The sequence below is a fragment of the Aphis gossypii genome, chromosome 2 (assembly GCF_020184175.1).
Source record: "Aphis gossypii isolate Hap1 chromosome 2, ASM2018417v2, whole genome shotgun sequence".
Lineage (NCBI taxonomy): Eukaryota > Metazoa > Arthropoda > Insecta > Hemiptera > Aphididae > Aphis > Aphis gossypii.
The window spans coordinates 13,462,453-13,477,909 of record NC_065531.1 but is presented as its reverse complement, the minus strand read 5'-3'; the positions used below and the strand labels follow the sequence as shown (position 1 = coordinate 13,477,909).

The 15,457-nt window shown below is 38.6% G+C and overlaps 2 protein-coding genes and 1 long non-coding RNA gene across 3 annotated transcripts; 1 reads left to right on the top strand and 2 right to left on the bottom strand.

Annotated features, from left to right (window-relative positions):
- Window positions 1–194: 194 nt before the first annotated feature.
- Window positions 195–862, bottom strand: LOC126550263 (uncharacterized). Its single transcript, XR_007604308.1, has 3 exons — window positions 724–862; window positions 422–576; window positions 195–359 (listed from the first exon to the last, which is right to left on the bottom strand). It is a non-coding gene; the product is annotated as an uncharacterized LOC126550263 (long non-coding RNA).
- A 6,229-nt stretch (window positions 863–7,091) lies between these two features.
- Window positions 7,092–7,970, top strand: LOC126549534 (proteoglycan 4-like). The gene has a single exon (XM_050198955.1). The coding sequence runs from the start codon at window positions 7,092–7,094 to the stop codon at window positions 7,968–7,970; it is 879 nt and encodes a 292-aa protein (XP_050054912.1).
- A 3,482-nt stretch (window positions 7,971–11,452) lies between these two features.
- On the bottom strand, window positions 11,453–15,254 carry LOC114125690 (CCHC-type zinc finger nucleic acid binding protein). Its single transcript, XM_027989456.2, has 4 exons — window positions 15,093–15,254; window positions 14,524–14,749; window positions 12,359–12,574; window positions 11,453–12,007 (listed from the first exon to the last, which is right to left on the bottom strand). The coding sequence occupies exons 2-4, from the start codon at window positions 14,745–14,747 to the stop codon at window positions 11,857–11,859; spliced, it is 591 nt and encodes a 196-aa protein (XP_027845257.1). The 5' UTR covers window positions 14,748–14,749; window positions 15,093–15,254; the 3' UTR covers window positions 11,453–11,856.
- Between the last annotated feature and the right edge of the window lie 203 nt (window positions 15,255–15,457).

The window sequence follows — 15,457 nt, the reverse complement described above, 5'->3', positions numbered from 1 at the left end:
ATACTAAACATTGTAGTTAGTTAAACTTACATTTTATAGTAGCTTCTATTATACAATTTAGTTAGGAATACTTAATTATTTAAAGACCTTAGTACTAAATACTAAACATTTTATAGTAGATTGTACTATATTAGTTAAATAATTGAAAATGTATACAATTATATTTCAATAAATAAAATAAATAAAGTCAGAGATAAATGTAAGAATATATTTTATTGTTATTTAATTACAATTAGGTAATACAAATGATATACTTTATACTTATTATGTTCTAATTCATCTGATAATACAACATCTAAGTTATCCCAATCAATTACTGAATGTTGAGTCATAACTGATGAATTTTCCTCTGGTAAATTCTATATTATAAAAAAAATTATGGATTATAACTACTTAAATACAAAATCATACAAATTCTTACTCTTTCTGTTTTAATTTTTTCAAATGTTTTAAAAACTTAGAGCGCTGACCCATTTTTGGGAATAACTGTTCAACCATAGTTTCAGTAAGATCAAGTAAAGCTATTTCATCATATTTTCTGTGAATAAATCCATAGTGGGTAGTCAAGCTTTTAACCTTAGAAAATTAATTTGAATTTTATTTTTTACAATGGTAAATGATGTAATTTTGCGACAACAAATGTCAACTTTACGACCATCTTTAAAAATTTATACTATAGTAATTAAACAAAAATTATATATAGGTAGGTATATTTATACTTACATGTATACAAATGACAGCAAAAACGTATTGATGACAGTTGACAAATTCATAAGTGACAATTGACAAATTAAAATTTAACACTTAAGAAAATTTAAATTTCAAATGACGCAATGACGATGACGGACACGAAAAAAAAAACAGTAAAAGGAAAAGCCGATTTTCGATCACTCAGTTACTGCCATAGAGGTAAAAAACCCGAAATAGGTAAAAATAAAAGTAACAGTGTAACCACGAGCCATTGTCCAGTGTGACCGGCACCCGTTGTCAGGTGTAATATTGCGATAATTACTATAACAATTTAAGCAATAATAAAATACTAAAATCTTTTAGTTGAAATTACCAAAATATAGGTAAAAAAACTAAAAATATTCAACTATAATTTTATAGTTAGGCTTACCATCTAAAGTTAGTATTTCTTACTATAATTTAGTCAAATTAACTAAATATTTTTCAACTAAAATATTTTAGTACATATTTTTTTCCATATTTTATATTTTTTTTACGCGTACAGGGAATTCCGCGCAACCGAGAATAACCGTGAAACGGCTTGGGAAGTGATTACGCAACGTAACACCACCCCGCCGAACACTTGCCTTTCGTACCGCGACGATAATACAGATAGCAGCGCAGCGCACAGGTGAGGAACCCCCGATCCAGTATCGCTGCCGCCGTTAGTAATTTCGTCGCACGAAAATAAAATCGCGCGCCGCCGTCGAACGTGAACAGCCGCCGCGCGCCGCCGAGACAAACAGGTTTCACCGCCGCCGCCTAGTACGTTGACCTACTTACGTTATTTTTGGACCGTACTGGCGACGCCACAATCAGCTGCACAGCTGGTTATCATCTGCGCGGGTGTAATCAAAATATTGATTGTAAACATCGCGCGTATTCCGTTTGTTTTGTTGTTAGTATAATTTCTATTTCGCTTTCCCTTTCTCGCTCACACCCTCGACCGAATAATCTCGGGGTATCCGTACAACAAGCACAGGCTACCGTCAACGCGATAGTTTAACGTCTACATCTGTATTTTTGTTATTTAAAAACAAAAAAAACAGTATGTCAGGTAAATCGTTACAACAGTTGTCGACAGCGGAGCTACGTGGCGAGTGTACGTCCCGTGGGTTAAGCATATCTGGCTCAAAGTCAGACGTTATAATTAGGCTAGAGGAGTTCATTAGGGAAAGTGGACAGGACCCCGCCAAAGTACGGTTTCATCCAGTGCAGTCTGCGTCGAATACGCAAACGGACGGCACAGGAGAACAGCCGTACGCGACATCGACAATGGTAGGCACGGACGCGAGCTGGGTCGCCGGACAACCGCCTACGGCGAACACTGCATGCCCTAGTGCATGGCAGTTAACCTCGGGCGGCGGCTCGGGACACGGCAAGGCCCAACCCACCTCGGGCACTAACGTGCCCAGCGTCGATGTATTTAAGACCGCAGCGGCACAGCTACAGATGCTACAACAGACGCCGCCACAGAACCGCAACATCAACGCGTTCGAGGCGCGTTTGTCGGCGCTCGAGGCGAGCATGGCAAGTTTCATGACTGAAATGCGCAGTGCATTCGCACAACAGCCGCCGCAGCAGGTAGCTGCGCGGTCACCCGTCACCCCGCCACCCGTACAGGTCGTAGCAAACGCACGTGAGTACGACCAGTCGGGTAAGTCAAACGCGGACGGTGCAGGCAACGCTCTACCCGGAGCCAGCTACGCCGTCCGGACAGACTATCAACACGTAGCCGCGCAGAATACGCACGGCGACGTGACGGGACGGACGGGTAATATGTCCGCATACACGCCATACGAAGCACGCACACAGGAACGTTCGGTGTTAATACCGTACGAGGACTTGCGCACAGCAAGAGCCTCGTTACCTGAGTTCACTGGAACAAGGGCCGAGGACCCCGTACGATATATAGATAATACCGAGGCGATTTTGGGGCAAGCTCGTATACACCACTCGGGTTGGTGCAGGGCGGTCGAACCGCAATTAAAAGGAACGGCGAGTACGTGGTATAGCTCTATCAGGCCACTCGACCTATCCTGGGCAGAATTTCGGGACGAATTTTTGGAAAATTTCAATAACGCCGAAATTCAGTCTCGATTGCGCGCCGACATCGTGTCAACACGACAAACGCCCAAACAATCGCTAACGGAATTCGTGTTAACTAAAAATCAGCTAGCACGCCGCGTAACCACCGGCCTATCCGAATCGGAATTGGTAGGTATTATCGCTGGCCTAGCACACGACACGTTTCGTACGCACCTCCGTTTGCACCGACCACAAACGTTCAGCGAGCTGAGACGCATCGCAGGCGTTTTGGATCCGGCAACGGACAGCACCAACCCGCCCACACAACGCTGGACGCCAAAGCCCAAAAAGGGGCCGGACACCCCGCAAACACCCCCCCCGGTCAAAAAAAAAATTTTTTGGCAAATCATCTGATGACCAGCCACCGGGGCCGTGTAAGTTCTGCGGGGAACTCCATTGGAACAGTAGGTGCCCACACCGACCGACCAGGCCGGGAAACGGCGGGGGAGTCGACGGGGACTAGTCCATCCCATCGACTCACCACCTCCCCCCCACCCACCGACACACATTATCGGTAGTACACACGGAAAAAATAGGCGTAATCGAAAAGCGCGTAGTGCGGAAGTTCAGCACACAGAACAACCTACTACAACAATTTTTTCCGTCACAACACCTATCGACACCCGTTCACAGACCCCCAACCTACACCATTGCGCCGTTCACACTCACCTCACCGGTGACACGTGTGTTCAGCACCAACCGGCTCATGCGGTAAACACAGGTGTAGGGACAAAGGCAACAGAGACACGGGTGTTCACCTTCACAGGTGACGGGGACGCGAACACGCACACCATGCATGCCCCCGCATTAGGTCAGTCTGCGCACGTAATGCCACAGGCGGGCACAGAGGCAGTCGATAGGGACAGTGAGATCATGGCGATCAACGCCGATGATCAAACAGTCTCTGTCGCGGTTCAGAACCAACTGTCCCGCTCGGCCTATGGTAACACGACTAGTAATGGTACACGAACACGCTTGGACAAAATTCCGACCCCTGCGGTTGAACTCGAATTTCGGTCAGGCTTCGTAACAGCCCTATTAGACTCGCAGGCGCAAAAATCGTATGTAAACCCGATAATAGCCAGTAAATACGGCAAATCACCCCCCCACGGACCACCAAATTCAGTCCGAATGGCGGACGGTCACACTGCGACAACCAGTGGCACCACCTCATTCGAAGCTAGAATAGGAGCACTCGATATACGATTTGAAGCAACTATTCTAGATAATTTGTATTGCGACGCGTTACTAGGACACGACTTCCTTATTGACAATGAAGTCTCTTGGGATTACGCCGCGGGTACAATACATTTGGGTAGGCACATTCGTACGTCGACATGCTGGAAAGGGAAGGCACAACCGCCCACCACTAGTCCCGACCTATCACAATTAGAATTTGGTAACGATACCGAAACTCGCGCGAAATTCACCGAAATATTAAATAAATATGCGGTAGTATTCAGTGAAAAAGTAGGACGTACCAAATTAATTGAACACGAAATTGTACTTAAAGACCCATCACCCATCGCGCTAAAGCCATATCCGTACCCACAACAAAAACAAGTGGCGATCGACGAAATGGTGCGCGACATGGAGACCCAGGGGCTCGTAGAACCGAGTACCTCACCGTGGGCCGCACCGGTAGTACTGGCAAAGAAAAAAGACGGAACTTTTCGTCTCTGTGTCGACTACAGGCGGCTTAACGACGTGACAGAATCCGACGCATACCCGATGCCAGATCTCAACAAAATGATTAGGCAAATGCGGGGCGCGAAAATTTTCAGCATTTTCGACCTAAGGTCGGGGTACTGGCAAGTACCACTACATGAAAATGCGCGAAAATACACGGCTTTCCGAACACGTAGAGGTCTATTCCAGTTCAGAGTCCTCCCTTTCGGTCTGAAAAATAGTCCAATGACTTTCGTGAGACTCATGAACGAGGTCATGAGGGGTTACCAGGATGATTTTGTACAAGTCTACCTAGACGATATTGTAGTATTTTCAAGGGACGAGTACGAACACCAGGCCCACTTAGACAAAGTTCTCGAGCGTCTCAAGAGATTCGGGCTAACGTGCAACACAAAAAAATGTAAAATCGGTCTTCGCGAAATTTCATTTTTGGGGCACATTGTAGACTCGGAAGGGATACAAAAACAACCGGAAAAATTGGTCTGCATTGACAATTTTCCGGTTCCAAAAAAGGTTAAGGATGTAAGAAAATTTTTGGGAGTGTGCAACTGGTACAACCAGTTCGTAGATAATTACGCGGACACCATAGCACCCCTAACAAATTTGTTAAAACACGGAGTAAGGTGGAAATGGACCGATGTAGAACAACGCGCGTTTACATCAGTTAAAAATGCGTTAGTCACATCACCGAAGTTATCGCCACCTGATTATAGTAAACCATTTTGTCTACAAACTGATGCAAGCGAAATTGGAGCTGGTGCAGTCCTATTCCAACGGGGTGACAGACCGGAGGAAAGACGCATAGTATCCTACGCGAGCAAAAAGTTCAGTGAGACACAAAAACGGTACGCCGCGGTTGAACGTGAGTGCCTAGCTATAATCTGGGCGACCGAAAAATTTCGTCCATACCTAGAAATCCGTCGTTTCGAACTCCTTACCGATAACGCAGCACTAACGTGGTTGTATAGGGCTAAAGACAAAAACTCGAAATTAACACGTTGGTCACTACAACTAGCTAATTTAGATTTTAGTACGGTACACGTCCCGGGAAAACAAAACGAAGCACCGGACATGCTATCCCGGGATCCGGTACCCAGCACCCCCATAGACGAAGACCTGCTGGAGGAAAAATTGATAGGCCCACCGGTAACGCCGACGACCAATTCTGACTTCGGAAGGGACCACGTTTTCTCTGTACACGACAACCACGTTAGCGACAACACACCACTCACCGCAACCACGCTCAGAAAGTGGCAGTCCGAGGACGCTACGATCTGCGATATGGTTGCCGGTCTCACGTTAGTCGATCCATCGCGTAGCACACGGAACGCCAAAACGAAAATCGACTCATACGTCTTTTCGGAAGGCCTCTTACGTGCGAACACCGGCCCTAACACACCCGTCGTGATACCCAAGTCCAAAGCACAACATGTGATATGGAGGTGTCACGACCACGTCCTATCTAGCCATCCGGGTTGGAAAGAGACGTACAGGGCGGTTCAACAACGGTACTATTGGAAAGGTCAAAAAAACGACGTGAGGTTGTATGTCGGGGCGTGTCACGTGTGCGCGTGCACGAAACCACTAAACTCGCGTCCGAACGATCCGATAAAACCTAGAACCCCCCGACAACCGTGGGAAGTGATCAGTGTCGATTTGATGGGACCATACCCACGTTCCGGTATGGGAAAATCATACATACTGGTAGCAACCGACTGTTTTAGTAGGTGGACCGAGGCTTACCCCCTAGGAACAGCAACCTCTAAAACAATAATCGAAACACTAGAACGCGAGTTCTTTTCACGTTTCGGTTACCCGCGCGTGTGTCTCAGTGATAACGGCCCCCAATTCGTGTCAAACGAGATGCTAAACGCGTTAGAACGTTGGGGAACACAGGGTTGGACTACTCCGATTTACCATCCGAGGGCCAACCCAGTCGAGCGCCGAAATCAGGATTTGAAAAAAGGTTTGCGCGCACAACTTATCGACGGCAACCACAAATCTTGGGATACAAAACTACCCTCAATTCTATTCGCGATACGGAACAGGTGTAATGAACAGACATGCTACCCACCCGCGGTCCTCGTTCTCGGCAGGGAATGCAAGAGACCCGGAGATTGGGCACTGTCAAATTCAACACCTGACAGTATCGGGGGAACACAGGAAGAGAGGGTAGTGCGGGAACAACAAGTTTTAAGTAAAAAGGTAGGGGTACAACCGAGCGCGAACACCGGGACACCGGCGAAGTTCCGCAAGGGCGATGTAGTATACTACAAAGCACACCACCTATCGAAAGCACATTGTAATTTCCATGCCGGTTTCGCACCAAAGTGGTGGGGACCGGTAGGGCTGGCGAAGCAAGTCGGAAAAGGAGTGTTCCTGACCGACCAGCAGCCACCGCGGAAAATACATGTGTCTTGCCTAAAACGCGCATCCACGGGACAAAATTAAAATGAATTATATTCTTTCTTAAATGTAATTTATATCACCACCGTCATGCAAATCAAAGATTTTTTTTTTTTTTGTTGTTGTTTGTTCTGTTCGCTGCGCCCCTCTTACCCCGCCTAACAGGAGTTACGGACAACATGAGCGGCCAAAACGTGGAAAAGTGGCAGCAGGTGGCCGACCTCATTGCGCAACTGGGGTTGATGGGAGCGGACCAGCCGACGACAGCCGCCCAGGTCAACAGAATGACCACGCAGCAGCTGCTGCAGGACCCAGTGCGAGCGGCCATCTATCGCCGGGGTTGGGATGATCGGACGGCAGACATCCAGCGGACCCTGCAATACCAGCCAAGGTCCACACGGTTGCCGCCGACCACATCGGCGAGGCCGCCGACCATTTCAGCGAGGCCGCCGACCGCACCAGCGAGGACGCCACAAACGGCAGGACGATGGTCGTCACGGCCGCCAGCACCAAGGCCGCCACGACTGTCAGCGCCGAGGCCAAGACAGCCGAGGCCGGCAGCACCAACGGCGGCCGAGGTGGCAGCCGTACGGGTCCCCAACCCCGTGACGATCCAGGAACCAGCACCGGTACCAGGACCGTCAGGGGCACCCGTCATATCGACGGTGAAGGAGCGGACGGAGGCACAACTGGAGCGGAACCGTAAAAAGTTCCGAAAGCTAAAGGAGAAGATGAAGGCCCGGGGAGTCGTGGCAAGCCAGCAACACCGGCTAGCCAAGCACCCGAGGCCAGAATCTGATCCCGAGGCCCCCAGCCAACCTCCACCCGAACCGTCAACGTCGACAGCAATGGAGGTGGACATACCGGCGACCGAGGGCGAGACGCCCGAGGAGCCGGTGGCAACCACCAGCCAGGCGCAACCAAGCCAAGTCACCCGACCGGAGGCACCCTCCGAGGACGATTGGCTAGCTGCGTCAGGTCTGTTGCTGGACGGGCTGCCGGAGATGGAGGACGACAAACCGTTCTGCACTCCGATTGGGTCACCAAACCAGTCCTAAGTGCTGCTCAGGTAAGGCGAGCCTACCTCAAGCTAAGGCGAGAGGTAGCGCAAGCCGCACCACACCCCCAAAACGACACCGACCCCGGTACAAGTACACCCGTTTGGCGGTTTGGGGGGGGAGTATGACACGGTACGCAACGGCTGCCAGTACAAAGTACAGGCATCGCAGCGACCGGTCTGCACCTTTATCAACCGCCATCACGGACTACGACAAGACGGTTCTGTCGACTCTCCCACCAACGCCCCAAAGGCTAGGCAGGACGGGAAGACAGGTCGTGCTGAACGAGTACCGGCCGCCGGCGGTCGAACTCTCTTGCGTTAACCGTCGAACAGCGTAGACCAAAAAGTTCGACAACCCACCTAACGGTATAGCCACACTATCGGCTTACTTCTGGTTTTTTTTCATTTTTTATTTTCTTTTGTTTTTTTTTGTTCTTCGTTGTGCAAAACAATAAAAACACACCCCCACACATCCGTGTAGCAAACCAGTGCGTTATTTATTTCCGTGTGTGTGTGTGGTGTCCCCCCCTATACTCAATCGAGACCGGTGAACCGCGGTCGCCTACAAGCACACTACCGTCGTCACCGCGTCACAATGTCATATAATTAATAATTATATATATTGTACAAAAATATTTAAAATATAAGTACAATAATATACTTTAGACTCAAAAAATTCATGCCACCACTGTCCCAATGTAAGTTTCTTATCAAATATAGTCTACCTATAGGAACCTTACAAATTATAATGGTAGTATGGCAGAAACCTAATTAATAAAATCGCATAAACGAAAATTTAGCAAACTTAATTTAATAATATAATAAAAAAAAAATACTAACATAACAGTCAAGACAGATTTACTGGGTAATCAAGACTTAATTACTTAGGTAAGTCTATGAAATTCGTACAATAAAATTAGAAAGTAGGTAGGTACAATAATATGAGGTAGGTACATCAAATATAAAAACATGATCTACAATAATTGCGCTGCAAAACGAAGCAATAAAAAATTGAAATAGATATTAGAATTTTCAAATTTTCAAAAATTATATCATATTATTATTTGACTAAAAGAACTACTAATACTAATACACCTACCACTATTGTTTATACATTTTTAAAATATATTATAGATAGATTACATTACCTTTATGGCTCTATTATTTACTATAAATATGTTTTATTATAAACGTTTAAATTATAAAAAGGTGACCACGAGGGTACCGCTCAGCTGTAGTTACAGTAGGTTAGTATCTGTATAAAAAGTAAGTCACTGTAATAGATGTGTTAAATTTGAATTCAACGATGTGTCATTGAATAGTATTGGAGCAAAAAAGTGCTGAGTCTAGATTGAAGTAATTTATCACACTATTAGTAAATTGTAAATTGATTTAATTTATGCCGAAAACATTGCATTTATATTACCTATAGTTATTTAACTTATAAATAGGTCTCAGATTTTAAGCATAATAAGCAGCTAAAAAAGCATACGATTGTTTTAAAAAAGCAAAAAAGAAGCATATTTATTTTTAAAAATAAGCAAAAACAAAAAGCATGACCAAAAATTAACACGAAGTAGTTATAAAAATGAATAAAACATTATTGAAATATTAATTTAAATTAAAAAAATAATTAACTACCATGTATTTCCTTAGATTTTTAGTAGTGAAACTGTCTATTGTCCGGCAGAATATTTTTATACACAGAAAACGAACTCTCTACATCCACTGAAGTGATCGGTGCATACTTTTCATACAAGAGGTTTCAATTTGCATCACTAAATCTAAAATTTTTTGAATAGTTGATATCAATGTTACAGGCATACTAACCGACCAGTCACCACTCACCAGTACTGTATAGGTACTGCTTGGTATAATATATAGATTGATAATCTATACTTTTAATACATTTAATTAACAAGCCGATAACAAAAACAATATTAATCCAATATACGCATTTTGGGTTTTTACATTTCTTATAAATAACTATTTTTTATTACAATAGCATAGGTTTAACATATGAAAAATTGAAAAAAAAGCAAAAATAAATCGGTTTATTTGAAATTATTTTGTTTATTTAAACGAATTTATGTTATATAAAAATTAGATTTCTATCTTACATATAAAAAAGAAGCACAGGTATGCTTTAAAACCCGAACTCTGCTTATGGGTCAATACCATTTTACCACTACCGTAAAACAATATGAAAAGGTTTGTGGTATAACTAGGTAATATCTTAAAATTAATCTACATATTATTTTAACTACGTAATGGTAGTACTATAGTAACTATTTATATTCAATTTGAAGACTTTTTGGTGAGGACTACTCGTATAATATTAAAATAATAATATAGTAATATATTCAGATTATAAAAACTATTATGGTGTTTTTAGTTTTAACTAAAAAAATAATAAATATATGAGTTAAAAAAATAAATGTATATTGAAATAAAGGAAAATGGAAAAATATAACCTAGATTCTATTTAATTAAAAATTTTAGATTCCTAGGTTTTCTGAATAGTGAATACACACTGATTTTGAGTTTTAATATCATTATCACAAATCTACATTTTTAATCAAGATAACAAATTTAAAGTTAAAATAAAAACTAAAAATTATTTTTCAAATAGATTTTTTTTCAATTTGGTATAAAATTAAACATATTTGAAGAATATGAAAAACTAAATAATACAAAGATTAGATTTTAAAAATGTGAAGTTAATAATTAGCATTTAAATAATTTGTTATTTCTTACAAACAACCTGTTACCATCTGCAACTTAAAATAATAGCAATCACCAATGTTTTCATTTAAAATTAATATTATCAATAAATAAAAATAAATTTGTATAGCAATTTTTTTATATCATAATATAATTCTAACCTTCTACCCTTAGATAAATTATTTAAATTTTTTATCATTTATATAACATAAAATTTTAAACTAATAGTTATTACAAACTATCATTAAATATAATTGTGCATAAGTATTATAGGAAAGGTTTATTTTTCCATGCAGCATCCAGATGCAACGTCAGATACATGCATTTTATAAGTAACCGTTTCTCTATTTTCATTTAATGCAGCGGATTGGTGAATATCGTAGTGTGTCTGGACGCTGCAGGGAAACATACAAAAATATATCAAAAGTAACATAATTTCAAATAAGTAAAACAGAACTACAAGTTAGTTGAATACTAAATTTTATCAAGATTTAACAAGTTAACTTTAAATGCAGTTTGTAAGTTTGCTTCAAATTATATAAAAAGTTAGATCATTTTATTAAATTAGTTTTATATTTAATTTCTTTTTTATTTATTTTCCAATGATTTAATCAATATCCTACCGTCATATTGGTGTAAAGAATATGACAGTTAATCAAGAGTAAAAGCCAATGCTATAATATGCATAAGACTTTTAACAAATTGTAATGTTTGTTAGGTTACATAAAAATGTAACTTAGAAATAATACTAAAATATAAACTCGGTGTAGCCAGGGTTTTTATTGAATAAAAAAACAAGACCAATACAATAACAAATCCCTTACATACAATAAATGTTTGATTTATATATATAGAAAACAGGCCCACTGACAAAGAACAAACATAAACATTGAGATGTACTGTTTTTCACAATTTTCCGATATTATGTTTGTTATTAATATACATTTTTTGTTCAATTAAAAATCATATTTAGAAACTTATAATTTCCACAAATATATTGTGAACAATATGATTGTTTTAAAAAAATGCTACCACTATTGATAGAAGAATGTTAAACAAGATTTTATCATAATTTTTCTTGATATATATTTATCCTCGTTTTTTTCCTGGCTTCGAATTTGAAAATTGTGATAATTAGATTAGGTGTAAAAACTCTGGAACTAGTTACGCTTGCGGCATTCACGACTCAAATGTCCTTGTTCACCACAGTTATAACAGCTTTGTTTGTTACCCTCTGGGCAATCACGAGCCATATGTCCAGAAACATTGCAGTTACGACAAAGGGCCGAATAGTTTCCTGAACCACCATTTCTAGAACAAAATTATTATTAAAATCAATAAATGTTAATACAGAGAATTACAAAACATATGAATATAAAATACATAATTAGAGTTAAATATGATAATTAATACAATAATAATTAAATAACTATCATGTTTAACTTGTTTTATAAAATAAGATATTTAATAGGAATATTCAGCAATAAATTGTTGCCAAATATTCTTCAGGGATAAATTTTACATTATTCATTCTTAAAAACAGTATCAATTGCTTTTCAATTTTTTTTTTCTTACATAATTATACAGGTAGTACTTTTATTTAATATTTATTCAATAGCACACATTTAATTATTAATTAATGTGATAGAATATGATAATTACCTGCTTTCCATGCAGTCTCTGGAAAAATGACCTATCTTGTTACAGTTGTAACAAGTAGAACTGCTACTGCCACCACCCATTCCACCACCCATACCACGGTCTGCACGTTCATCTGGGCATTCGCGAGCTAAATGTCCCGTTTTACGACAATTGTAACATGATGGTTCACTAGCAGATTGAGAACAGTCACGAGCTATATGACCAACACCATCACATCTAAAATTGTAAAAATAAATTTAAACATTTTTATTTAATTAAAATACATGGTACCTATACCTAAATATGTTCAACTAAAAGTCAGGTTTTAATTAAAACACTCAAAAATTAATACTTTTATTTAAAAATATAAAAATAAAATGTTAGTTTATTTTTAATGACTGAATACAAAGGATAACTTATATTGATAATATTAATTTTATTAAATTACTAAGTACATATTTATTAAGATATGTTTGTTTACTTTAGCAGATAAGCAGTAATTTATAATTTTTACTATAATGCATTAATGCATACATATTTTATATATATGTATGATATAATATTAATAATATTTTAATATTATTAAAATATACATTTGAATGAAGCTTTAAACGTCTCAAAATACATTGGTGTAGAGATCTCCTAAATAAATAAGTTATTTGCTCTGAAGGGTTCTGTCAATGGATAGTAGTCTCCCTCCTCATGAAAGTAATGTCATGTAATTTTTAGTATCTATTATATTTTATCAAATTTGCTTATTGTACACATGATACAGATTGTAAATATATTTATAATAAAAAAAAAAAAAGATATTATGAAACTTGAGTGTATTTTGAACTATGTTTGAAAATAAACAATATGTGTTTAGTCAAAAAAATTTACAAAGAGGCATATAGAATATAGATGCCAATTTGTCAGGGAACAAAAATTTGTGAGGTAAATCACTAGATAGTTTATAACTTAAAAATTATCATTACAAGTATTAAAAGATAATAATTTAAAAAACGATTGAAAATACTTGTGACCATACAATGACAAGTTCAAGAATAATGAACTCAACAAAAACGTTATATAATTTTTAAATTTCTTGAAACAATACATTTTGTTTGAGAAATATAATATTATAAAACAAGTAGGAACATACCTACTATATAGATTACTTATTTCACAAAAATGTCAAATATAAGAAAAAAAATTTGTAAATACCTAAACAAATCATAGTAAGTAGATACACCATTACCATTACTATTTTAAGTAAATAATACTTAATTTATTAAAGTAATAGGTTAAAATTCACTGAAGTTCACCATGATACTTGGTTTAATTAAAAATTGTTCAAAATAATTTATTATTAAAGATAATACTGCAGCATAAAAGTAATTACAATAGAATTGTTTGCTACATTAAAATAAATATTATTCTGACATAAATTTATGATCAATAGTTACATTAATTACAAATATTAAATATACATTAATTGTAATATTGATATTAATGTAAGACATTGTTGACAGGTTTTTAAAATATTAAGATTGAATGTAAATAATTTATTTTTATACCACTTATTACTCAGATAGGAATTTATACAAATAAAATTGTATAAAGAAGTACCAAACACAAAGTACAATTTAAAATTATTAGAGAAAAACCAATACAATGTAAAATGAAGTTATATAACCAACCTACAACAATAGAAATAATGTTAAACCTTAAACACCTGACTGATTACACACCCATTAAATAAAATATGACCACATAACCTCAATTATGAAATATAATATTAGGTATAGTGAATATGAAAACAAATAGAAACTTTTAGAAATGTATTTCTGTTATGTACCTATATACATTAAAATGCTACTTTAAGATGGGTTCAATAGATTTAAGGAAATCTGTAAGCAAAACAAAATTCAATAAAGATAAATGGATAAAATTTAATAGACTAACAATACATATCTAGTAAAAATTCAACAAAGATAAAAACTAAAAAAAAAAAAACCATATTAATTAACTTTTCTACAATGGCAAAGAAGCATCACAATATGATGATTCAGTTACTGAGATTTAGTAGCTGACATTACATTACACAACAGCATGTAAATTATGGAAAGAGGCAAAAAATGGGTAAAATATAGATTGAGCTTTGTCATAAACTCATAACTATAAAAAATGTAAAATTATATTACCTGTAACATCTGTCTTTGTCCTTGCAGTCACGGGCAATATGACCACTGCGATTGCACTTGTAACAATTTGTTTCACGATCACTACTTCCGCCACCAATTCCACCGCCACCGCCTCCTCTGCCGCCTCTGCTGAAAGTAGCACTGCTAACAGAACCACTGTCACGGCAATCCCTGGCAAAATGACCAGATCGGTTGCACCGATAGCACATAACTCCAGCACTCATGACTAATGAAACAAAAACAACACTTAAATGACTTGTTTTTTTTTTAATGAATAGGTACTACTGAGACATCAAAAAAAAAAAAACCCAACTAAAATTTTTAACATATGTGATATGGGATAGCGTTTAAAGAGTCACAATATCGGACGGACTAACAACCGTGACGGAAAAATAGAAAATAATAATGTAATGGAAATCCATGTGGAACAACACCGGCTATTGTGACATGCCTCTTGCATCTCGGCCATTTGCGGTAGGAGATAAACGTTTACAAAGAACTCAATAGTTGCCGTCACAGCCATCGTACCGTTCAAAGGTGACGAAAAAACGATAAACGAGCATAAATACCTGTATTTGGTTGGCTATTTGTAAAAAACAAACGAGAAAATGTAAAAAAAATTTAATTTTAAAAAACGTGAAAAGAACGCTGGCAGACACCGGGTCGAAAAGAAAGAATATTTCGTCAACGAACAAGTATTATGAGAAAAAAAGAGAAACGTGATTTTTACGGTGGGCCAGTGTGACCGGTTCCGGGGATTTTACGCGTACGCCAAAGACAATAGAGATTTTCACACGAACCGGCCGGTTCAAATACGTTTTTGATTGTAGATACTGGTGCACACGATAATAATGTTATGTTATATAATACATATATATATATTATGCACAATCAACAATACCGTCTTACCGTAAAAAAACTAAAAAAACTATCG